The 27,005-nt window shown below is 40.2% G+C and overlaps 2 protein-coding genes across 3 annotated transcripts in view; one reads left to right on the forward strand and one right to left on the reverse strand.

Moving 5' to 3' along the window:
- The window catches only part of htr2b (5-hydroxytryptamine (serotonin) receptor 2B, G protein-coupled), a 32,270-nt gene that overhangs the window by 3,432 nt on the left and 1,833 nt on the right, over positions 1-27,005 (forward strand). The window contains exons 1-3 of one of the 2 annotated variants that reach the window (XM_062028552.1): positions 22,326-22,534; positions 22,853-23,418; positions 26,716-26,916. In XM_062028552.1, the coding sequence (XP_061884536.1) occupies positions 23,160-23,418; positions 26,716-26,916 (460 nt within the window). In that variant the 5' untranslated portion in view covers positions 22,326-22,534; positions 22,853-23,159. Of the gene's footprint in view, positions 1-22,325; positions 22,535-22,852; positions 23,419-26,715; positions 26,917-27,005 lie in introns of those variants that run through there. The other variant, XM_062028553.1, reaches the window with a different exon arrangement.
- Positions 1-27,005, reverse strand: part of psmd1 (proteasome 26S subunit, non-ATPase 1) — a 43,467-nt gene that overhangs the window by 414 nt on the left and 16,048 nt on the right. The window contains exons 17-23 of the mRNA XM_062028550.1: positions 17,345-17,459; positions 16,581-16,697; positions 10,003-10,105; positions 5,135-5,304; positions 4,091-4,183; positions 3,923-4,009; positions 3,389-3,574 (exon numbers count right to left, since the gene is read on the reverse strand). Of these exons, the coding sequence (XP_061884534.1) occupies positions 3,389-3,574; positions 3,923-4,009; positions 4,091-4,183; positions 5,135-5,304; positions 10,003-10,105; positions 16,581-16,697; positions 17,345-17,459 (871 nt within the window). The remainder of the gene's footprint in view (positions 1-3,388; positions 3,575-3,922; positions 4,010-4,090; positions 4,184-5,134; positions 5,305-10,002; positions 10,106-16,580; positions 16,698-17,344; positions 17,460-27,005) is intronic.

The following is a 27,005-nucleotide window of genomic DNA, read 5'->3' on the forward strand; positions in this document are numbered from 1 at the left end:
ACAGATTTCCTTCCCGTCACTCCCTCACACGCAGAGGTCTGCTTTGGCTTGTGGCCCAAAGAACAAGAGTGCCAAAGCGAGTTCCTGTGTCAAGTCTCTCCCTTAGACCGAGGCTGAGAACATCTGGGAGGAGCTCAGAGTAAAGTCACTGCCAGGTGACGTGGTTTGGTCAGGGTGCCCCCGAGACCCCTCCCTGGGCACATCCAAACAACAGGAAAGACTATGTCTCCCATCTAGCCATGTAATAATCTCCCGGGAGGAGCTGGACCAAGTAGCTGCTGAGAGGGAAGTCTAGGTTTCTCTGCTTAGGCCCCCGCGACCTTAACCCATATGATTATTTCTTTCAATTCTAGAGATTTATACAAGCAATGACTTCTTTATAGGCGAGTCAGAGCTTTTCATACTGCCACCCACACACACACACATGTGGGCGAGGCTGACTGCATGGAAGAGACAGGAGTTATGATGATTTCAATATATATAATTTTACCAGCTGGTAATTCAGTGTAATCAAAAAATGAATAAAAAAAATACAAAATGGAAAAAGAGTGGTGGTCTTGTATGGGGGTTTTGGCATTACCAACAGGAAGTTGTTTAAGGAAAGAAACAGTTGATGAACAGATTAATATTTGTACAGCTTTGGAGGTTCCAAAAGTATAAACCAGTCCAGGTTACTGTTCACAACGACAATTGTTGGATTCCAGCCAACATTGAGCAGATTTTATGAAGCTCCTCACTTCCTGTATATGAAACTAAAAAGGAGTGTCTCCAAATAAGTCCAATACAATCCTGATTGGCTATTTTTGGGGCGCTTTGCCATTGACTGAGGAAACATTCAGTTTTATAGGTCTCAACTTGGAGAAGCTTTGCAGACCATCTGCTCACATCATTCATATCTTATTGACTCACATCTTCCAGCATACGTGGCCGGAGATGACCACAACGTACCCCATCTTTTGGCTTATTCTCATGCATCCCTACTTGGATCATTAAAGTTGCAATGACATATGTTAGACAAAAACTTATCTCCATGAAAAATGGCAAAAGATGTAGTTTGAAGCCACACAAACCCTCTGAGTTTGAACCATGGTCATATGTGACAAGACATGGCTTCAACAAAGGCGGACCCTTCCCTTCCCTCTCCCTCATCTTTCCCTGCTTTCTCCCAACTTTATGGGAGCCTATAGTGTTTTCCAAAGCTAATATGGACTGGTTTTCACGACGAAAAGCTTGGGTTTGGGGAAAGCTGTCTGTCCTTGGGGAATATTTACTGCTGGATACAAGTGGGGGGGGGGACAGGGAAGTATCTACCTACTGGGAACTATGTATCTGCTGATTGGATTGAGCGTTGGCTAGTGTATCGAAAACCTTCAAGGTACCTCCAAGCTGCTAGTCATGCTTGATGGGCTGTGGGCACTCAGACTGTGGCAATTTCTGAACTGAATTGCAAACAGGATAACATCTCGGAGAAGATTTCTGCCAAAGGCAGAATACTGATGAATTTGAGGACCACAAAGGGACAAGTATTGGAATGGATCCACATGCGGTAACCCAAACATCCCAATCTGCATTTCCACGCCTCGGACAAAACTCCTCCAGGAGTTTGCTACAGTGAACCACTACAACATTCATGTCCTATTTCCTCATAGACACGTGCGGATTGTTGACTTGTTTGGGACTATATCACAATGGTCTCCATAACAACCTGCTGTGACACAGCAGAAGTAGGCACCAGACCAAGCGACGTCCCAGGCTTATGGACACACATGCATCCATGGACACTACACACACATCCCACACCTTTGCCGCTTTTTGGCCGTGGCGTAACACAAGTCTTGAGTTTGTATGTCGTAATGTGTGCTTATGTTTTTTCATAGTCCCACATCAGTTTGGGAGTGGCTTTTTTCCCTTGTTTTTACTACGAGCCATGTGGCCTCCTGCCATTATGTTGTTTGTTGGACTGTAAACAAATCTGGATGACAAACAAACTGCTTCTTGTGCTTGATGGTAAAAAATACACAAGGGTGGTGTGAGGAGAGGAACAGTGGCCAATATGCAGTCAAACCTGTCGATAACCACCACTAAAAGGAAACACTATACACAGGTTGCCATGACGAAGTCACATGAACAATATAGAAAGTACAATTTACAAGTGTATATTAAAAAGAGTAAACAAATATGTTATTGTTTAATAGTGTTTTTGTCCTTCTTATCCGTGCATAGTGCAATCATTTAGTGTGGATATGTGGATAGGTGTTGTTACTCTGTTAAGTATCCATTGTTATCACTATGTCAAATATAACTGGAAGCAAAGCCGCAATGCAAACACACTTTGTGGAATTCAAAAGAAAAACTAAATTATAGTAGAACATTTTGTAAAGAGTAAAAAAAACTATTGTGGGTTGCAAAAAAAGTGGCCAGTGGCCATATTTAACAGGTGGCCGGTATAGAGAAGTAGCTGCTAACACAGTAAAAAGGAGGACACCCTGTAGTTGCAAGTGTGTGTGGATTGTTTGGGGGTCTTTGTTTTATGAAAGGTGGTAGTTATTTACCCTGTACAACAGAACATTACATTCAATGACTTAGTTATGAACGTGTCAATGATGGCTTACAAGTCAAAGCAGCAACACTACAGCTTGACCAAACAGAAGCACTTGTCATCAAAGTTTTATTGTTTGAAGTAATAACTACTTTTTCCGCCTCTTTGGTAATAAGGTGTTATGTGTGTGTAAATGTTATACTATGATATGTTTCTACTTTAAAATACTTCCTTGTGGTCTACTTAACATATTATGGTGGTTTTTGATCAAAATGTTGCATAGATGATGTTTTACACACCATCTTCAAGACTTTTGTGGACGCTCTTTGCCTCCACTTCAACAGTGTCTTTAGCCATGTTGTAGTTTGTATCTTCCATATGGAGTCTACTGACAGATATATGCTACTTTGAAGGAGAAAGCGGAGGATGCATGTGCATGTACGAGCCAGTCTGTCCCACAACAAGAGAATAGAGAAAAAGGAGCTTATTGACTACAATGGCGGACACTAGCAAGGCACTCTGGGTACATTTACACCATGACAATTTTTCCAAGCGGTGGCATCACGGGTTGTGCAAATTCCAAACAGATCGTCTGGAGGAAGGCAGATTGTTTTCAGGACTCATGCAGATCCCAAATACACAACAGCATGTTACCTGACATAACAGTTCATGTTAGAATATTAGCTAAAACGCTTCCTGTGCAGTCAATGCAAGTTTCATATTGTGAAAGTTTGACTCTGGAACTGATTATTTCTATTTCCATTGTTTTCTAAATAGAACATTGTTTCATTCCAGATGTTTGACGGTTCCACAGTACAGTTGTTAACATGACCTGTGGACGTTGGTTACCTGCTTAAAGGGCTGGTAGCGACAGCTCTCCGGCATGTTGAGGACTTTGAGTTGGGCTGGCATCACTCTAGCTGGGTTCTCCAGGAGCTGGAAGTTAGGCTCTGACTCCTTCTTTTTCTCTTTCTCTTTCTCCTCATCCTTCTTCTCCTTCTCCTTCTCCTTCTCCTTCTCTGCCTCCTGCACTTCCTGTGATAGCACACACATGTTCAGCCTGGTAACATGGATTTTTTGGGACTTGGATATTCCGATTATTGATATATTTGGAAATCTCCTGCCAGATTAATGATGTGATTGTAAAGTTGGATTTGTAAAAGTGTCCAGCGAAAAAGTAGGTTCCAACCTCCTCTCAACTCATTTTACAACAAAGTATAAAAAAAGTAGTAGATGATCAAAGAAGAAGGTCCACTAGAAGTGGAATGCAGCCTGTCTAAACAGCAAGGCCTTTATCTTGGACACAGTGGACTGGAACAAGCTGCCAACCAAGACACTGTGACAGGAAGGAGGTGAAACACGTGAACTAAATATTTCACTCACCACTTCCATCTTCTCCTCCTCCTTCTCCTTCTTTTCCTTTTCCTTTTTCTTTGCCTTGGCTGTGATGGAGAGAACAGCAGTGGACACCTGGCACGCGCACACAGAGGACAGACATGTATTACAGATGACAACACAATAAGAACTATCTGAAAAAAGAACATTCATCACCTTCTCCTTTTCTTTCTCCTTGGGAACCTCCAGTGCTGGTGGGTATGCGAAGGTAGACGGCTTACAGTTGGAACGATACTGCACCTTGGGCATCTGTGAAGAATATGTCTGGTTAACTGAACAGATCATGGAGAAATAAACATAGCCAGATTGAGTTGGTAGACAACTGGACCTTGTTGCAAATCTGACTCTGTTAAACATCGTTTCTTACTGTGACTCTCAGATCGTCTAGTCAATTCAAAGGGCCAACTTTTCCTACCTATTGGTACACATTGTTGTGTATTTGGGATCTGCATAAGTCCCAATCTAAGCGTGGACGGAAATATTTATGACAACCTTGCCTTCCTTCATACTTCCTGCAAACAATCAGTTTGGAATGTAAGGTCACATATTGTGGACATCGTCATACATGGTATAAATCTACCCAGACTGCCTTGGGCGCATCCGCCATTTTTAGTTAGTGCGTGCACATTTAAATTTAAACTGCCACGTTACAGCAGGAAAAAAGAACATGCTTTTATTGGTTGTATTAGCTAACTCAGGACACTATTCAAACCTTGAGTTTCATCTGAAAAAATAAGAAGTGCCTGGCTAACTAAATTGTTCTTGTGTTGTTCTTGTTGCAGTATATTCACCAGGAGATACGTAGCACCTCAGTTCTACAAAATTTTAGGCATCAAAGCGTGTGTGATTTATTGCAGGTTTAATGTTGAAATAGTTCACATGTCCAATAGTTGTTCCCCAGAACTGTGGAAGATAAACAGCCAAACTGGCTGCCAACTAATGAATGCCATCCTTTTCGTCTTGCTTACACTGGAAACCTGTATAATGTGCTCCTTTGTAGGTTTTGTTAGCGTGTCCTAATAAACACACTTTAAAGTCTCAGTCAGTGTCTGACTGTACCGTCCTCTCTACCTGATTACTGTTCTTTAAAGCTCAAATGAAAAAATAATAGAGTTCATTATGTGTGAATCTTGAAATAAACATGGGTTTTTAGCAAGGTGCAGGTTAGTCCAGCAGAAGGATATAAAGACACCTCCATACCTTGAGGTCCTTGTTGAGGCCAATTATGGCAGTGGGAGTAAAGGCCAAGGACAAGAAGTGGGAGAGGGGGAACCAGAACCAGAACTGGGTGAAGACGAGCAAGCCCACTACTGATGGCATGTGCGTGTGACCAGTCCTGGACTGCAGGGAGATGGTCACGTTACGTCCCCCTAGGACACAGTGAGGAGAGTCGGGGTTAGATTCAACACAGACTTGACAGGGAAACACAGATCTACAACCTTGTTGACCTTATCTAATCAAGCGGTTTATATTGACATAATGACTGACTGCAGACTAGACACAATTGTGTTCTTATTACATTTATAAACAAATGTATTTATTCAATAAAAAATAGAAACTGGACCGACAGACACTATTTTTGTGATCCACCCGAGCAATACGGTCCAGTGCAAACATGAAACAAACGCCCTGCATTCTATCCGTGGCAAACAATAGGGGGGATCCGAGACAAAAGACAGGAAGGGCGGATAGGAGGGAACCAAGATTAATCTGTCATGTCCATAATGATGAACAGAAATGTTTTGTTTAAAAGAGGGACTAGCCCATCCCTCCTCAAATGAAATCAACGCAAACAATAGCAGGTAACATCAGATCAATGAAATGATTTAATACAGGGCCAGGATCTTGATACATGCACCAATGTCCAACAATTCCTGACTGAAGGCAGTCCCTACACTTCTCCTTTAGTGGTCCTTAAAAATGTCAGAACAGGTTAAGGACCACTTGACTGGGGAGTTTTATAACAAAGGGGGTTATTCACATTTAAGTGGAAGCTCTCATGTTGAATTAAAGTGTCACACAGTTTGGGCTGCTGCTATGCACAGAAGACCTCAGCCAACCTATTTGTCAAGCTGGGTTTCCCATACATTCATTTTTTTGTGGGTGTCTTGTTAGCCCTGCGATAAGGTGGCCACTTGTTCAGGGTGAACCCCGAGTGCAGCTGGGATAGGTTCTCGCCTTCCCTGTGACACCGAGAGGGACAAGCGGTAAAAAATTAATGGATGGTGGCACGCCACAGAATAATTTCAACCGATTTACATAGATTTAGCGCTATCTTTGAAGAATTCGCTCTTTTTATGCAGACTCTTTGTGAAATCTTGAACAGTAGTACCTTCAAGTTACGAGTTCAATTGTTTCCATGACCAAGTTTGTTACTCAAAACACTCGTATTTCAGATTACTGAATTAAAACACTACAATTGTAGTATGTCTTTCAAAAAGAAAAACTAATTAATAGATAAGAAGTCCATCCATCCATTCATTTTCTACCGTTTGGTTGCAGGGGGTGCTGGAGACCCTGGACAAGTGACCACCTCATGGCAGGGCCAACACAGATAGACAACATTCACACACGAGGGACCATTTTAGTGTTTACAATCAACCTATCAGGTGCATGTCTTTGGAAGTGGGCAGAAACCGGACAACGCAGCCACGAGGAGAATGTGCAAACTCCACACAGAAAGACCCAGAGGGGATCGAACCCAGGTCCTTCTTATTGTGAGGCACCAGCACTAACCAGCAGGTGAAACATGGTAATTTATGAACAGTAGTTGAACAATCTTACAGTAAGTGGGTTTTTTAGAGGATGTGTTTAAACAGCAGGTGAAACATGGTAATATGTGAACAGTAGTTGAACAATCTTACAGTAAGTGTGTTTGAAATCCAACATGTAAAGAGTGTGTTTAAACAGCGGGTGAAACATGGTAAATCTATGAACGTTCGCCTTTTGAATGGAGCATGCCTATAGTCTGAAAAGTGATACATGCAGGGAGGGTCTTTGTAGTGTGTTGAAGCCTACAGTAAAGCGCCTCACATGATTGAGTTTTGCTTCTGTCGTCAAGAAGCAAAAGCCACCATTGTGAAATATCTGAGATGGTACACATGGTACATGTAGACTTGGTCTGGCTTCTTGCTGCCTTAGCACAGAGTATCATTTGCTGCTCCAGCTTGCATGGAGGGGCTTGTGAATACACAAGGCAATGGCTGTGTTCTATGTCAGTGTGAGTGTGGCGCTAGGACCTCACACATATTAAGCCATCCTTTGTGCTTGTGTCCACAAACACCAGAGACGATCAGACAAACATAATCACCGCTGGGACACCAACGGGCCATATGGCTGAGAGCAGAGCGGAGTTGTGCTAAACGCCGGCCGCTAATGAACCTTAATGTGATCTGTTCCAGAGTCACAGCGCACGGGTGGTCAAGCGTAAAGGCCTACTCAGTTTCGCTCAAGGTACTCAAATGGAGAGACCACAGCCTGCTTGTTTAACAGTGTCATTTCACTGTCACATCCACCATAGAGATGAAAAGGTTGATCTCTTAACACACTGCAAGGTTACAAACCGCCCCCACCTGTGGCGGTGGGGGCGTGGTCACCATGATGTCATCTCATAATTTAATATGATGATATGATTTTATTTAAAAAGGCTCAAAATAAGTATAAACATTTATTATTATTTTATATCATTTTGCTTAATTTCATTTGTTACTGCTTATTGTGCTTTGTTGAGAATGTTTCAAGTGTCAAGAAACTTTTAATGTCTTTTTCTTTATTAAAAAGGATTAGCAGCAAATGTATCATCTTCTTCTGGTGTTACTATAGACAGTACTCGAGTCTAGAGACTCTACTTCTGTCCCTCCATGTTGCTGATGAAAGAGGAGAGCTGCAGCGAGTATGACATCACACTTGCTTGGCGCTGCTGCCCCAGTTTGACTTTCTCTCCTTAAAAGCCACCACTCTCTTAATATATGCACATTTTGTAGACGCTGGTATATCTGGCATGTATTAAAGTTAGGTCCACATCGCAGACATGCTGACAACGATCCAGACAATCACGTGCGCCTTGTTTACATCCGGTTTCAGCAGCATTGTTTTCGATGATTAAAGTATTTTTTTCGTCAGTTTTTGGTGCATTACTTGTCAATAGTGCACAAATAAGTAACTATACATATCAATTCATACTGTAACGAACCTGCTGGTGGTAATGTTTAATTTATAAATGGTTGATTTATATAGGCTAGTAAGGTAAAGTTTTGTACCTGACAAGTTTCGGCTATCTTGCTATCTTGATAGCCGAAACTTGTCAGGTACAAAACTTTACCTTACTAGCCTATATAAATCAACCATTTATAAATACACATTAGTAGGCTAAATGAACCTCTTCAACATAAGGTAATGTTTAATGTTTGTGTGGTTTGGATTTGAGGTTTATTTTTCCCCATGATCGCAAACACATCGTCCGTGCCTAAAAAGTGGATTGGCGGAGAATGAGGAAGTGAGAAAGTGTTTGCCTAGGAGGTAAAACCTGTTGGAATTGTGCGGGTTGTAGTGTTGTCCCGATACCAATATTTTGGTACCGGTACCAAAATTATTTCGATACTTTCCGGTACTTTTCTAAGTAAAGGGGACCACAAAATATTGCATTATTGGCTTTATTTTAATAAAAAATATTTTACGGTACATATGTTTTTTATTGCAAGTTTGTCCTTAAATAAAATAGGGTTAGGGCATACAAACACACTCCTTTACAGTAATATGAGCAGGATTACACCACCTCTCGTTCACCAAGATGGCAATCCCTCCGCCTTTTTTCTTACCGCTCAGGAGTGTGCTTCTATCCGCCCGTGAGGTTGTGAAGCCGGGTAGAGACGCGCTGTGGTCCGGGAAGTCCGCGTGTAGCCAAGTCTCCGTTAAGCACATGATGCTGCACACGGCGTACTCCTTTTGAGTTCGGGCGAGCCCAAACAATTCGTCCATTTTATTCGCCAAAGACCGCACGTTCCCCATGAGGACCGAGGGGATGGCAGGCTTAAATTTCCTTCTGCGCTCCTTCATCTTTATGCCGGCACGGCGTCCCCTGCGCTTTTTCCGTAGTTCCACGGGAAGGTCCGGACGCGTTCCCCATAGCGCTGGTAAGGAGAGCGCAAACAGCTCCTCGCGTGTGTAAACAAAAGGTCTACTGCTCCGCTGATCAAAGCCAAAAACAAAACGGCCCGAAAAGAAAAAGAAAAGTAATGAAAACACACAAAAGCGCCCAAGAACCATAATTAGTGGTTTATGGAAGGTAAGAGATTAAAAAAAAGGCAAGAAAAGTTAAGAATACCAAAAATAAAGTAAAATGAAAGGAATTCAAAGGAGCTACTGTGATGTGCTGCCGCTCTTCCAGGCGCACACAGGATGGTGCGATCAATTACATTAAGGGGAAACCCTGGGATGTATACCAAAAACCAGTATGTTTCGGTACCCCTTCCTAATGTCGTTGATATGGTTTAGACTCTAGAAAAATTACACAGTATTTGGGAATTTTTATATCCAGATAAGCGGCACGTAGTTATGACACTACCATCAAAAGCAGGTGATGACAACGCCTGCTTGCCTTTATTCTTGTCAACATGTTAGGCTTCAGAGCTAAATGTTCAAAGGTGTGGGCTGACTAACCGAAACGACTAAAAACTCTGCTCAATGCATTAATTGGGGGGATGTGGGATCTGAACCGAGGATGTCGTTGTGGCTTGTGCAGCCCTTTGAGACACTTGTGATTTAGGGCTATATAAATAAACATTGATTGATTGATTGATTGAAACAGCATCAACTTGATGAAACACTTGCAACATAATTACGAACTTAAGACTCAAGGACCGCAGCATGTTTGAGAGGCTTGTAAGCCAGGCAGGTAACGAGACCGCCGCATCCTCTTCAGTGCAACCGCCCAGCTTCATATCCCAAAATACAATTCTTCGACAATGGTAAGTTAGGTTTGTAGTTTGCTAATAAGTTACTGTTATGTCTCTAATTAAGGCTAGTGTCAGTCCAAGGAAGAGAGTAAGTCATTAAATCATGATACTGACCTGCATCAAGGATTCCCTGGGCCAAGATGGCCCCAAATTTAGCCATAACATCATCGTGCTTGTCGTTGATCACCTTTGCATAGAGCTGTCGAAACTGGTTTACCTGTTGCAAAAGGTACACAAAGAAAAGGTGGATGAACACAAAGATGCTTTGCATGAATAATTGTGCTTTTGCAGACATTCCTTTTGGTCAAGCTGCACAATTAGTCAAATGTTAAACCTGATCACGGCCAATGAGGGCGAACATTGGCGATAGTAATATTTAAAAAGCACGCTCCACTGCACATTCACAACCAAGAGACACACCAAAAACATTTTGACCAAAGACGTGTAATAGGGCTGGGCGATATGGCCTTTTATTAATATCTTGATATTTTTAGGCCATGTCACGATACACAATATCTGGATATTTTGCCTTAGCCTTGAATGAACACTTGATGCATATAATCAAAGCAGTATGATGATTCTATGTGTCTACATTAAAACATTCTTCTTCATACTGCATTAATATATGCTACTTTTAAACTTTCATGCAGAGAGGAAAATCACAACTAAGTCAATTTACCAAAACTGTATTTATAAAACAGTTATCAAGCAGTGGCACAAACATTCATGTACTTTACAAAACAGAAAGTGCAAGATTGTCAAAGACATTTTAAAACAAGCACTTTTGTGCATGATGTCACTAAGATGACATATCAAAACAACACTAAATTAAAGTGCACTTTTTGTACAGAACGCCACTACAATAGTTTAAAACAGATAAAAGTGTACTTTTGTGCATGATGTCACACAAGATATTTCAATAACTGTCCAATAAAAATGAGCTGCATAATAGGAAATCAAATAGTGTTCGTCCTTCGCTATGTGGTAGGTTCCTGCGGACGTTATCTCCTTCTGTTTTTGACTATTTTTTTCATACGGTGTTGATGTAGAAATGGGAGACGCCAGGCTCAATTGGGTCAGTGCTTGTTGGGTGTGGCACCGGCCGCAGATGTTGACATGCGGAGTTTCAGGCACTCTTCATTCTCTAGCGGGTGACTTTTCAAATGATGCTACAAATTATTAGTGCTGCTACTTTTTGTAGCAACGCTTTTGCCGCATACTTGACATATTACGGTTGTCTGTTCAACATCTTCCCGCTTGAAGCCAAACCACCGCCGGACGATGGACCCCGTGCTGTTTTTTCTTGGGAATTAATTCTTCTTCCTCCATTTGTTACCAGATTAGCACCTTCTTTCTCTCGTATTACCACTCGCACCGCTCCGCTTGCACCACAGCTAACTTTACCCATGCCGCTACCTCTCTGCTCCGCGAGAGCGTATGACGTTGCACGCGCGACAGTATGTGACGTATGTAACAAGGTGCGCTTGTTTTATGTCTCTGTGAGATGTAGACAAGAAAGAGTGAGAAACGCCTGCAGTGTAATGCCCGCAGCTAAAAGCAACTGCGTGAGAACGTATACTCGAATACCCACGATATAGTCATTTTCTACATTGCACAGAGACAATATATCGCGATATATCGAATATATTTGATACATCGCCCAGCCCTAACGTGTACTATAAATACCGTACACTGTGTTCCTTGTACTATTTGCACATATTTTTTTCACTTGGTTGCACTTCATGGAATATTTTATTTTTGGTATCCCTTTGTCGTTTGTAAATTGTATTGTATTACTTGTGAATTATTTTAAGTTTCATTTTGAAATGAAAGCCTTGTTCCCATAAAAATGTTTTTCGTAATAGTGTATAATTGTGAATGATAATCGTGGTTTTGGTATTCATAAAAATAATGGTGGTCATTGTTTTGGCCAAAATGGCACATCTCTACATCTGGTATATTCCAGTAATCAAGTTATATATGCTAAGAGACATAAAACTGCAGTCTGTGTGCTGCAAAGACTATCCTAAAATAAACAGTCATGGATGTAATGCCTCCAAACATTCCAGTGTTTGGAACAAAAGCCAACCCTTGGACAGTCGTGCATGGACCTTAGCTTACTGCGGTACAGATGAGGAGTCTCTGCAAAGGTGTCTGGCATTTCTTAACTGTCTGTGACAATATATGAGGTGCTGCAAGGGCGAGTGTGTGAAGTTATGCTTGGACTAGTGACTTTCCAGTGCGCCATGACACATTTCTTTCCTTCCATCTTCATAAAAGCTGCTGCCTTCAAACTTTCAATCAAGTTTCCTTTATTCGAGTCACAGTGCATTAAAGGGTGGGTTTGCAACTTGCTCAGTTACACTCTTTCAACCAACCATTCAAGTACTCTAGATGATGTTATCATTAGTGGTTAACAGAACATACCTTCTTAAATTTGTCACAGTTAAATAAGAATTGTTTGTGGGCCTGAGGAAGAAGTCTAGTGTCTCATACCTGCAGGAGGGTGCAGTCCCGAAGAAGCAACAGTCATGTTGTTACTAAGACAGGCTACACATTAGGGTTGTCCCCATATATTAATCAGTTGATACAAGTACCAAAATGTATTTCCATACTTTTCAAAATAAAGGGGACCACAACATTTTTATTATTGGCTTAATTTGAACAGAAAATTGTATGCAGTAACATTGTGTCTTTTTATTTTGTCAACATTATTCATCTACTAGTTCATTTACTGTTAATATCTGCTTACTTCCTGTTTGAACATGTTCTATCTACACTTCTGCTCGAATGTAATAAACACTTATTCTTCTGTTGTTTGATTATTTACATTAGTTTTGGTGATACTACACATTTGGGTATCAATCCAATACCATCCATCTTCTTTCGCTTATCCGAAGTTGGGTTGCGGGGGCAGCAGTCTAAGCAGAGAAACCCAAACTTCCCTCTCCTAGAAACTTCATCCAGCTCTTCCCAGGGGATCCTGGGGCACTCCCAGGCCAGCTGAGAGACAGTCTCTCCACCATATCCTAGGTCTTCCCCGTGGTCTCCTACCGGTCTAAACACCTCCTCACCATCACCATCTCAGTTGCTTAACACTCAGCTGCAAACCGATCCAGTGAGAGCTGAAGATCCTGGTCAGATCAAGCCAGCAGGACTACATCATCCGCAAAAAACAGAGACCTAATCCTGCAGCCACCAAACTGGATCAGTTGAGGGGATTGACTGTGCCTAGAAATTTTGTCCATAAAAGTTGTAAACCGAATTGGTGACAAATGGCAGCTCTGGTGGATTCCAACCCTCACTGAAAACGGGTTTTACTTACTGCCGGCAATGCGGACCAAGCTCTGACGCTGATCATAGAGGGCGCTGACCACCACAATCAGGCGGTCCGATACCCTATACTCTCTAAGCACTCCACAGGACTTCCCGAGGGACACGGTCAAATGCCTTCTCCAAGTCCACAAAACACATGGTTGGGCAAACTCCCATGCACCCTCAAGGACTGATCCACAACATCCCTACTATAAACGGTGTTGACAGTGCACTGCTTCCCCCTCCTGAGACAGTGGATGGTGGTCCAGAATCGCTTCGAAGCCGTCCGGAAGTCGTTCTCCATGGCTTCTGCAAACTCCTGCGATGTCAGTTTTTGTCTCTGCAACCGCCAAAGCCGCACGTTTGGCCTGTCGGTACCTGTCCGCTGTCTCCAGAGTCCCATTAGCCAAAAGGACCCGATAGGACTCCTCCTTCAGCTTGACGGCATCCCTCACCACTGGTGTCAACCAGCGGGTTCTGGGATTACCGACACGACAGGCACCGACCACTTTGCGGTCAGAGCTCCAATCAGCCGCCTCGACAATAGAGGCACAGAACATGGTCCACTCGGACTCAATATCCAGCTCCTCCCTCGTAACATCTACAAAGTTCTCCCGCAGGTAGGAATTGAAAGTCTCTCTGACGGGAAACTCTGCCAGACTTTCCCAGCAGACTCTCACTATACATTTGGGCCTGCCATGTCTAAACGGCATACCCCCCCATCGGAGCCAACTCACCACCAGGTGGTGATCGGTTGAAAGCTCCGCCCTTCTCTTCACCCGAGTGTCCAAAACATGGGACCGCAAATCCGATGATACAACCACAAAGTCGATCAACGAACTGCTACCTATGACCCCGTCCCCTCACTCGGAGGTGAAGGGAAGCTACCCTTTTGTCCACCGGGTTAAACTCCAACGTGCTAGCTATGAGCCACAGGGCAATAAGTATTGCCACCCGCGCCTGGGGCCTCTCACTGCTGGCAACACCAGCGTAGAAGAGAGTCCAGCCCCTATCGAAAGGACTTGTTCCAGAGCCCTTGCTTCTAAGTGAGATCAACTGGATTCGGCCGGAACTTCTCTACCTCGAGCACCAGCTCAGGCTCCTTTCCCCCCAGCAAGGTGACGTTCCCCGTCCCAAGAGCTAGCTTATGTAGTCGAGGATCAGACCACCAAGGGCCCTGCCATCGGCTGCCGCTCAGCTCACAGAGCACCAGACTTCTATGCCTAAGTCCTATGGGTGGTGAGCCCAATGGAGGGAGAACCCAAGTTGCCTCTTCGGGCTTTGCCGGGCGACCAGGCGCACGCCATCGTCACCTTGAAGTTATTGAGTTTGTTTAGCTGATACGAGAGCTAGCTTCCGCAGCTAGTGGGTCCATGACGATGACTTCCGTTTTGTTTGATTGGCCGTTTTACTGCCGTGTTACAGACACCGTTTCAAAAATCAATTAAGGTATGCATGGGTAACACATGGCACACTGACAAAGCTTAACCTATTGTTACTATAACAATCTACAAGGTTAATATAGGTTGCTTCTCTTTATTCCCCTCCATTTTTCTGCATTCTTTTGTATCTCTAGTTATCATTATGTGTATGTATTGTTGCATTTGAACAACTGTATTGTTGATAATAGAGGTAAATTATTGGTATTGTTCATTATCAATAGCGCTATTTCTATTGGTATTTGTATTGCTTCATTGTCATTTCTGTATTATTATTTATTTCACTAACTGCTTCTTTGCTATCACTTCTACCATCATATTTGTACATATCCTATTTGCTGATGTTGCTCTATTGTTGTTGTTGTTGTGTTTGGTGTTGTTGTTTTTGTCTCTCTGTCTTAACCCCCTCTCGTCCCCACAATTTCCCCCTCTGTCTTCCTTTTTTCTCTTTCTATCCCCTCCTGCACCAAATGATAATATAAATACATTTAATAAAGCAAAATACAAATAAGGCAACAAGAGAAGTATCCTACACTTCTCTTTTGTAAAGTAAATCTGAACAGCCTATATGGGCATCTACATCAACTATATGATTTGCCTGAGAAGCTGGACAGGACAAAAAAAAATAAAAATAAAAATAATAACAAAATAAAAAATCTAAATAAACATTTACAAAACCATTCCGTGTAAATAACTCATTTTACAACGTATATATCTGCGGCATATTGTCCGGTGCGGCTAATATATGGAAACAATATTTTTTTCTTCTAAAATTTAGTGGGTGCGGCTTATATCCTGGTGCACGCGATAGTCCGGAAAATATGGTCATAGCTAAAGTTCTTTCGTGTCCAAGGACATATTTCCTGACTTGATAAACAATTATTACAGTCGATATTTGGATAGATCAAGCCATGTGTCAGTATTTAGGAGCACTAGCTTGCTGTTAGCGGTTAGCTATTGTATCCTCCTACGGTCTGTAGTGAAGCATGTTTAGCTTTTCTTCTTCCTGCAGGGATGATACTTGTGAGAAACTTACTTTGTCGCCATAGAGGCGAGGATTAGTCAATTAAAAGTAGCTAAAACACTCAGGAGAGACGTTAGCTGCCAACTGTGTTTTAAAGCACCGCTCGCAGCATCCAGTGTTAATAGCTCCAACCTATATTTTTAATCCAACTTTGTCCATTTTCCCTCTTCTGTCTCCTTGCTGTTTCTGTTTGCAAGTGCTCAATGCGTGTGTTGACTTGTCACATGCACCTCGGGGCGGCATAGCATGAAAAAAAAATGTCAAAGGCAGTCTTTTATAATTGATTGGTACCGCGGTACTATATTAGAACAGGTATGCCCTACTACACATTCAATGATAGCCAACATTAGCAAGCTAAACTTTGCCAAACCACTAGCATTATCTGAAAACAAACATAACTACTGCGTGTGTTACTTGGGGCGTGCGGGATATAATGCTTACAACACTTTGGAAAGTTAATCGCCCTCTAGGCAGCCGTTTAAGGTTGCAAACAGCACCTTTAACGTGTGACATTGTTTAAATTGAACGTATAAAAAACATGAAAAACAAATAAATATGTTAGGAAATACAAATTAACCTTATTCTGATACTTCTTGTAGTTTTGTTAAGTCAAATGTGATTTAAGATGCTTTTAGATGAGGGAAGGGCCCACAGCAGGAGCAGAATGAAGCTTTCAGGTCAGTCTCTAATAGGACAAGAAGTCACTGGAATTGTCGCCTTTTTGAAAGCTATCTAGAGAGATTTGATTACTGCTAAAGACTACAGAGCATGCCTCGGGGTGTAATATTCATCCTTAGATGTTTGTTTGTGTTGCATTGAGATAACTTCTGCTCTCTGGGTTTTAGGATTAGCCTTTAGTGGTGACAATACATCTACTAATAAATACTCTGATAGTTAATAACAAAGACACGAACCTTGGGGCAGGTTACTTCCGTTTGCTGGATCATGATGAGGGCAGAGGAAATGAGAGCACCTTGTCTCACATAGTTGACTGGGTCATTGGTCATGGGCTCCAGCAGATTGATGGCCTCCTGCAGACAACTATTGTTAACACCTTGACTGTCTTCTAATTTATTTTCAAGCTGAAGTTCAATTGCAACTGTAACCAACCTAGCACCTCCTGCTATGTTTAAGAAATGTTTCATTGTTATGTGTTTGCCATTTGCAACTGCAACAGTAGTATAACATGTGCTCAGGAAAATAATTATCCACGGAGGAAACAAGTCCACACTAATTAATGAGATTAGTGGCCTCCATATCTGGTTGCTCTGGACAACGGTGTAACAGTTCAATCCAGCACCGCCTTCAGTGATTTTTCTATTTCTCACTGTGTTGCCTCAATGGTGGTGGCCCACAAGGACACATGGAGCGAGGTGAGAAACAAGGATGTTCACAGGGCCCTCTTATACACCATGTATTGATTGGGCATAGTGGTATATAATAGTAGAATTAATCAACAGGAACAAATGAGTCATTTTTGGTTAGTTCTGATTCCGATTATCAAGTGTAAAGTGAAAACTTTTATTATTAATTTTGAAAATGAACTTGCTTCAAAGAAGCAAAATAATGGATGTTGGATTAATAAATGAAGTACACTCCTAACTACTGTGCTCTGAAATGTTTTCATTTAGTACAAACTCATGTGAATGGTAAATACGAAACACTGTGGTTAAGTCACCTTGTTGCCAGTTCCGGCACAGCAGATGCCCAAAGCCATGGCGGCACCACAACGAACGTGAGGGTTGTAGCTCTCTGACAAAAGGGACACCACACTGGGACACTGCTCAGGGGTTCTAAAAAGACAAGAAATTACATTAAGGCACTCTTCCTTGTAATGGCCCTAATGCAGTCCTGTTCAACTGGCGGCCCACAGGCCACATACGGCCCACCAAAGCTTTTCATTTGGCCTGCCGAACATCACCCAAATTGGCTTGATGAAACGTGAATGAATGTTAAACTTTTGTTATGTTTATGTTTTCAGTCTTACAAAAGGGAAGAAAAACTGAGGAAGGAAAATACTTTAAAATAAATAACATCCATCCTCAACAAAACTTCTGGAGCTTCTCTTTCTTCATTCTGTTAACTATCTGCACACAATGGAAATCAGTAGTGAGAGCAGAATATTTAATTTATTGACAGTGCATTGTGAAAGTCAATGTGATTACTTTACAATTAAGTAAACACAATCTAAAATGTGACGAAACATCCACATTTACATGCGCGTCCCCTGAGCCCTTGGACTCCGGAAACGGCGACCCTCTTCATGATGTAGTTGAATAGCCCTGCCCTAATTCTTGCTCAGAAAATGGAAATGCACTTTTTGTCCATCATTCACAATCTTTATGTGAGACAAATAAATATGTATTTCTTTGTCTTATGCATTATAATGTGTATTATACATCAAGTACCAGGTGGCTAACAATGGAGGTAATAGGATTTGCTACATTCCACCAACAGTCCATTAACATTTCATGTATATAACCAGCACATTCATAATAGCATGTTATATTTACATATTTTGCTCATTTTAAGCATACAGTGTGGAGTTTTTTGTTGTAGATTATTTGAAATTTAAAAAAATTGATTTCTTTCTCCTTTTGCTCCGGCAAAGATTTTTCCCCTTAGGCGCTTCCGTAGTTTGCACCGTCCCCTTACTTCCTTAGCGGCTCACGTAGGTAAACATGGCTAATGCTAACGAGAGTGAGACGTTTGTTTCAAAGAAAATAAATGTGTTGTTGCGGCAACAGGCGTGGAACAAATGACTGCAAAAAGGCATTCGCACAACAAACTTGTTCCAGCATCTGAAACCCAAGCCTCCAGTCAAGTGCGAGAAATACAATCCTTCACGAGGCGAACAAGACGCAAAAACAAGCAAACTACGGGCTAAAAGTCTCCTAACTAATAATTTACACTCGCTGCGTACAATGATACCACGTACAATGCAGTTGCTCTGCACACCACCAAGATGTGTGAATAAAAAAGGCTGCATTTAGTTTATCCACTTACTGAAACAAGTTGTAGTCCAATATTTATTTGAATACAATGTCTAATACTATATTTTTATTTACAGAAGTATGTTGTTCAAGACATACGTTTGCAGTTTATTGATTTCAATGTTAGAGATTGTTTATTTGCGTGCAATGCTACATTGTTGGTAACATAATTATTATTTTCAAGCAGAAGTATTGCTTTCCAAGGGAAGCTCTTAGTTTAATTCTTGGAAAATTATTCAATAAAAAGTACAATTTATATAGAAAACAACATTATACAAATCAGAATTTTGTGAAGAGTATGTTGCAGTGTATGCAGCGTCATTTCAAACTACTGGTTTTTGATCCAATAAAAGAAAAATTTGTTTTGAATTATCTCTGTCATTTGTACTCAATGGCTTCTTTAAAAAGTACGGGGAAAACATCATTAATTTCACAGACGGATCACAACTTTCGCTTTTTCCTTCAACAATAACAACATCCACAACACTATTAATCATGGCAGACTTTTTGAGAGACAACTACTACTACTTTGGAACAAATGATGATCAGAAACTTCTATTTTGATCCTCAATATAAGAAGAATGATCTACAAGTTTTAGAAGCTGGGTAATAAACAATCCAGCAAGTAGCATTAATGCAAACTATCAACATAATAAAACAATCAACTACTGTACAGTGTCTGCTCTCACTGGGATTAAAACTGAAGGGATGTTTTTTGTTCTCGTTTTAATGAAGAATTAATCATAATCCTCATACATGTGTAAAAAAGAAAGATGTCTTGAAAACGAGCATCTTTTCATGTCTTTCTCTAAGTTGGATCCCAAATTTGACCAACTTGTGGGTTATGTCCACAAACTTCTACTATCCAGGTGAGAGACATGACTTATCATCTAGAATTAACTTTTACCAACTCGGGGCCGATGCAGCAGCTCAACATAGCAGCTTAAGATAGTTAGCTCTCTGTGATCACGGCAGCGCTAAAAAATAATTAGCCTCAAAAATAGTCAAAAATATTGAAATTTAATGATATTATTTTGTATCAAACTGCACAAATAATGTATAAAGCCAAAATAAAAAACTCCCAGGAAGCATTAAAAAATTGTTCAGCACACGAGAGGGCGGTAATAATTTAAGGGGGAATTTAAATTTCAAAATGCTTAGTTATAGAACGACCATTAAAAGTTTTTGTATTTCAATTTGTGGAGTGAAATTATGGAATGGTTTGAATGATGAGTTAAAGCAATGTCCAAACATAAACCAGTTTAAAAAGAAGTATAAGTACATGGTATTCCAGAGGTACAGAGATGAAGAAGGGCTTTGATATTGGGTTGTTTGTGTTACAGAAGAGTGTGGGGCTGCCCATTGAGGCAGTGGTGTTGTTGTGGTGGCATGATACCATTTCCATGATCACTAGTAGTAATGATGTGGCTATGTATGTGTGTGGTGTGCATATGTATGTATATATCTATGATGTATGTACAGTATATACAAGTTCATTAAGTTTGTACATTGAGTGAATAGGTAGTTCTAGCTCAGAGTAATTTATGATTTAAAGAAAAGGGGTGGGATTAAATAAGTGTAAACTTCTTCTCACTCCTTTTCAAATATGTAAAAAAAAGAAAAAAGAAAAGAAAAAGAAAGTCTAATGCTCATTTGTTTTTGTTTTTTATTCTCCATTGTTTTCATTTTGTTATAATGGCTGTTAAGGCTATAGCACTGTATTGGATCAGGCTTGCTCTTGTTTTTATGCATATTTGAAATAAAAATATATCAATCAATCAATCAATCAAAAAAAGCCTGTGATAGCGCTTATAATAACAGTATTGCTAATACTTGTTAATATTCAGGTCACGACTATTGATGTTTTTAAATAGCTTTATGGGTGCAATAGATGAGGCCTATTAGCTACATTGTTAGCCACCTTGTACTTGCCATAAATTACACATTAGAATGCATTAAAAAGAAAACACATAAGTTGTCTTATATAAGGATTGTGAGTGAAAATTTAAAAAAAAAAAAATTTGCAGTTCCCCTTTAACCTTGCATTGTGTCAATGCCATTCTGAAGAAAGGATGACCACTGCTGTCTTTTACAGGCAGTAACAGCACACAGGGGAAGCACTAGGCACATCACCGTTTTAAACCGTACCATTGCAAGTTCAAGTTGAACTCAATGGTAGTTTTAAAGTGAGGAAAAAGAGCACACCGAAAAGAGAAAACGGAGTGTAAACTTCCCTATCAAAATGTATGTTGAAAGTGAATGAATAATTTTGTCCATATGACGTGCTTTCAAAAAATGCACTTCAGGCATTAAACAAATGAGTCACATGGAATAAAGTCACCAGAGGCAGACTGTAGATCTGACAGCGTAAGGGATTTGGCTGTTTGGGCCATTTATTAAAGACGGAATTTGTTTCTGCATACTACAGAAGAAAAATTTAATGTGGTTGATGTTGAGAAGGACACAACAAAGTGATCTGCAAATCCTTTTACACTTATATTTAACAGCCAAAATATAGTTTCCATCATCTCAGATATTGAACACACATTTAACATGACTGCCAAACTGTATAGGATATTAAACAACTGCATAAACTGAGGATGGGTTAGACCAAGTAGAACATTCTGGATAGCAGTGTGCATTTGAAGAGCCAATACAAAGTTACAAGGTTATATTTAAAAGCCAAGGCTGTTAAGCCCTACATTAACGTAAATGAGTTAACCAGTGGTTTGGACTTAAAAGATCAGCTCAATCACACAACGATATCCAGATTCACATGACAACCATTGTCAAATATAGATAGCCTTTCAATTTCATCTACAGGGATAAAGTATTCTATTCTGGTAGTCAGACAATGCCCTCTGAGTCCAACATCAACTGTGCTGTCCACTGGGGGCACAGTATCATTTGACTGTTTAACGGCTCAAACTATTATGAGTGGCAAAAGCTGATACATATCCCAGACCTTTGACGCAACATATGCACTACATGAAAGTGGCAGGAAAACAGCTGCGCTAAATGGATTATAGAAGTATTTGTACTAATAGCTAAGAGATAAGATCGTTTAGCAAGCTTCCTGACTGTTCAAGCTGAATTCAAGCTGAACATACCTGGACAGTGTTGTACTGAACCAGTCGAGATGCAGTACGACTTTAACAGGCAAGCTTTGTAAAATGAACCGTGTCTAATGCATACTGGCAAACTTGACACACAAGGAAAATATTCCAATGGAGTGTAGACTATCCTATACAAGGAGATATAAGAAAACACATGGGCTTACTGGCAACATTTGTCACGTTCTCATGTTTGGAAAATAAATCTTTCATCCTCTGGTTACTGTAAGCGGCAAGGAATGTTAACTTATGTCTTAATATCTTACACCTGCTTTAATCTACTGATCCAATGCACTTCAAAGTTTGAATACTTTTTCAAGAGTGTAAAAGAAATTATACAAAATGTTAACTATAAGTTAAAACAGGTATTAACACTTCTTATTGCTATGACTGCTAATTTAAACTGGAGAAAATGACTCCCCTGCCCCAGAACTACTGGCACGTGGCTAACATAAAGACAATCATATGTGTGTGACTCTGGAAGACAGAGGGAAAGGAGGAGGTGCGAGAGAGGGGGAAAAGACAGAGAGATCGCAAGCTCTTTAAAGCGGGAAGAGAGGACGGCAGAAGCTGCAACATCTGAAAGTTCTACAGCTGTGATCATTGGAGGGAAGCATAGCAAAACAAATCCCTCATCATGAACATGGAGAGAATTGTCTCACGTTCTCATTTGGGAGGGCTACGAATATAACGCTGGAGTGTTGGGCTGCGCTCTTCAGTCTTTTTGGAAGGATATCATTTTTTTGTTACAATCACAAGCAGGTAAGGAACCACACATCCTAAAGAACTTTTTAATGTAATCTATTCAGCGTGTCATCGGAGACACTTTCTTTGAAAATGATTCACTATGTAGTCAATAGTTGTCAAATCTTTTGATCACTTTATTTAACCCATACTTGCTTTTAATGTGTTGAAAGTCTTAAAAGTGTAAAACTTCATATTAGAAAAGAAGGTTGATGAATTTTGTGTATTTAGTGAAACAGTACAATTGTAACAATTTCCTTCTGATCATTATTTGGACAATTTTAAATGTAATCAAATTAATTTCACAAGTAAGAGTTGCCATGTTTGCCCTCACAGGTGGAAAGAGTGGACATATTTCAGGGAAGTGAGGGCTCCTGCTTGTGCCTCCCTGTGGAAATACTTCACATGTGTGGATTAACATCACTGGAAATTGGGCACCTACATCTGATGTTCTACCTTATTGTGCTCATCCAGAGATTGTCAGCTCTTCTTTTTACAAGGAGATGTGGCATCCAATGCACTGCCCCTAAGCTTTATTCCTCTCTAATCTGTGGCTACCAGTGACAATGCTGACCGAGTCTGCAAAACCGCAAAGATCAGATCCCAGACCCACAATAAGGCCTGCTGGAACATCTCCAGCATTATGTCCCAGTCAGTTGTGTCACCACTGGGGGCTGACAGCTCGCTATCAGAAGCCTCTGGGTTTCAGCTAAGGTGGGCTGCCCTGCTTATTATCATGGTCATCATTCCCACCATTGGGGGAAACATCTTGGTCATTCTTGCTGTGTCACTTGAGAGAAAACTACAGAATGCCACCAACTACTTCCTGATGTCACTTGCCGTGGCTGATTTACTGGTGGGAGTCCTGGTGATGCCGATCGCTCTGGTCACTGTTCTCTACAGTAAGTCAAGCATGAGGGGCGTGGGTTCTGAAGTTCAGATACAACTTCAACAATCAATGAAATCCCAAATAGTATTGGACATCTTGGTCTGACATTCATTTCAGAAAACAATACAAAGTTACTATTACTTCCAGGGCACTCATTGGCCAAGCACCTGCTTTCTTGGTAGAACTGCTAACCTGTTAGCTCACCCTATGCTAGCTGTGCCTCATACAGAAGTAAAAAGTCAAGGAGATATAGTCAATTTCCACTAAATGGAGGAATGCACTCCCTTATGAGCTGAGAGCTAACCTTTTTGTTGATATTTTTAAAAGGCAATTAAACACATACGAGTGTGCATATCAGAAATATTGCATTTTCAGTTTTCATATATTATTTTTAATATCACATGTATTATTTTATTTGCAATGTCTTTTGTTGCATCATACTATATGCTTATTTTGATTGTACAGTATATTAACTAGGGCTGTGAATCTTTGGGTGTCCCACGATTCGATTCAATATCGGTTCTTGGGGTCACGATTCTATTCAAAATCGATTTTTTTTTTCAATTCAACACGATTCTCGATTCAAAAACGATTTTTCCCCGATTCAAAAGGATTGTCTATTCATTCAATACATAGATTTCAGCAGGATCTACCCCAGTCTGCTGACATGCAAGCAGAGTAGTAGATTTTTGCAAAAAGCTTTTATAATTGTAAAGGACAATGTTTTATCAACTGATTGCAATAATGTAAATTTGTTTCAACTATTAAATGAACCAAAAATATGACTTATTTTATCTTTGTGAAAATATTGGACACAGTGTGTTGTCAAGCTTATGAGATGCGATGCAAGTGTAAGCCACTGTGACATGTGACACTATTGTTCTTTTTTATTTTTTATAAATGTCTTAATATAATGTCAATGAGGGATTTTTAATCACTGCTATGTTGAAATTGTAACTAATATTGATACTGTTGTTGATAATATTCATTTTTGTTTCCCTACTTTTGGTTTGTTCTGTGTGGTGTTTGTGTCTCCTCTCAATTGCTCTGTTTATTACAGTTCTGAGTGTTGCTGGGTCGGGTTTGCTTTTGGAATTGGATTGCATTGTTATGGTATTGCTGTGTATTGTTTTGTTGGATTGATTAATTTAAAAAAAATAAAATAAAATAAAAAAAAATTTAATTTAAAAAAAAAAAAATCGATTTTTTAAAAATGAGAATCGATTCTGAATCGCACAACGTGAGAATCGCGATTCGAATTCGAATCGATTTTTTCCCACACCCCTAATATTAACCATGTGAAGCACTTTGTGTGTACTGTATAAAAAACATTGACTTATCTAAAGTAGGGCTGCAACTAACGATTCATTTGATAATCGATTAATCTGTCGATTATTACTTCGATTAATCGATTAATAATCGGATAAAAGAGACAAACTACATTTCTATCCTTTCCAGTATTTTATTGAAAAAAACCAGCATACTGGCACCATACTTATTTTGATTATTGTTTCTCAGCTATTTGTACATGTTGCAGTTTATAAATAAAGGTTTATAAAAAAATTTTTTTAAAATTTACAAAAAAAAAAAACTTTTTTTGCCTCTGCGCATGTGCATAGCATAGCTCCAACGAATCGATGACTAAATTAATCGCCAACTATTTTTATAATCGATTTAATCGATTAGTTGTTGCAGCCCTAATCTAAAGTGATTAGAGTAAAAGGTACAGGATATAACTGCGTTGGTTAGGATATTATTGCACAACCAATGTAACTATGTGACATGCAGCAGATGCTTTAGTAGCATCACACTAGCCTAAAATATCTATTTGCTAATTTATTGTTAATATCTAATTACTTTCGGTTGTTAAAACACTTATTCTGTTGTTTGCATACGTTAAATTAATTTTGGGTGATACTATAATTTGGCTACGTGGCAATGCCAAGTATTACAGGGGCAGTATTGATCTTTTTTTTTTTAATCCTTAAAGTCCTCCTCTGTCCAGGGATTTATTTGCTGAGTTTGAAAACAATAACAAAAACAAAATGTTTTGATCAGAAAATAAATATAGATCCAACCACTGTCGTATCGACCAAATAATAATAATATACTTGGTATCATTACTGTTGATATTTGTATAGCTCTGCCCCACCTTTTTTTTACATTCCAAGAGTTGTAGCTTGCCGTTAGTATATCTTCCTACCGCATGTACTGTATGTTTAGCTATTCCTCATCTTCCAGGGATGGGACGCGATTAAACATTTTATTTGCCGCAATGGAGGCGAGGATTTCTGACTTAAAAATGGACAATAGCCGCTAACTGGAATGCTACAGTGCGTTGAGGACATGTTTGTTCGCTTGTTGCAGTCAAATTTGTAGGACACAGCTAGAAATCACCAAAATGATTCCCGGGCGCGGCGCCGCTGCTGCCCACTGCTCCCCAAGGGGATGGGACAAATGCAGAGGACAAATTTCACCACATCTAGAGTGTGTGTGACAATCATTGGTACTTTAATCTTTAATGTGTCACCAACATGCATTATCACGATGGTATTAAAAGCACTATCGTCGGACAAATGTTTATCATTGATATCGTCTACATCACGCTTGTTCTGCCAGGAACTAATACAAATGTAATGTATATGTATTGAAGTCATCGTTCAAAAGAATGTAAGCATTGTTACACAGATGTTACGTAGCATACAGAAAAAAACTATTACTTGACAATCGTATGTGGGGAGAAAAGGTTTATGTCAATGTCATTACCAGCAGATTAGGGGCAAAAAGTAAGAAGAACTTTACACCTAATTGTCTTTACATTTAAGCGCCCTCAATGTAGTAGTTTTAACAGGATATTAGTAACCGCAAGTATTTCTTTTCTTTGATGTGCAAAAAACTCAACTTGGGAGAGACATCTTTTGAGAACAAGAAAGTACAAAATTGTTTGGGAACAATGAAACGAAAAGCAGCCTAAAAAATAACCCAACTGTCTTCTACAAAGTAAATAGGTGATGGAATAAGAGTATATGTGCCAATTGAATGCCTGGAATTGAAAATAAACACTAGTGTAAGTCTCCAGGACATTTTACATGATGCGTGTTGAGCTCTGTCAACAGTCTATTAAGCCTCTTTTTTCCCAGAAGTCATCCCTCATATATAAACAAACACAGATCTTTGAGTGCTACTTCTTTTCCCTTGCTGGGGTTGTACATGTTCTCCCAATGTAGGACCAGACCACCACACTCTTACAACAAAAACAGGGAGACAATAATTGTCAGTCTTCATTGATGTTGTCCATCTTATTTTATAGATTCAGACTGGCCACTCCCAGACTTCATCTGCCCTATTTGGCTCTTCCTGGATGTGCTGTTTTCAACTGCATCCATCATGCACCTGTGTGCCATCTCGCTGGATCGCTACATTGCCATCAAGAAGCCAATACAGCACAGCCAGTACAAATCCAGAGCCAAGGCGATGGTCAAGATAGCACTGGTGTGGCTTATATCCATTTGTAAGCATAGAACTTCAGATTTTCTTTCAGTTTCCCATACATTGCCACGGATCTCAGTAGCAATCTTTACGATGACAAACAAAACACTG

Source organism: Entelurus aequoreus, linkage group LG19, assembly GCF_033978785.1.
Source record: "Entelurus aequoreus isolate RoL-2023_Sb linkage group LG19, RoL_Eaeq_v1.1, whole genome shotgun sequence".
Lineage (NCBI taxonomy): Eukaryota > Metazoa > Chordata > Actinopteri > Syngnathiformes > Syngnathidae > Entelurus > Entelurus aequoreus.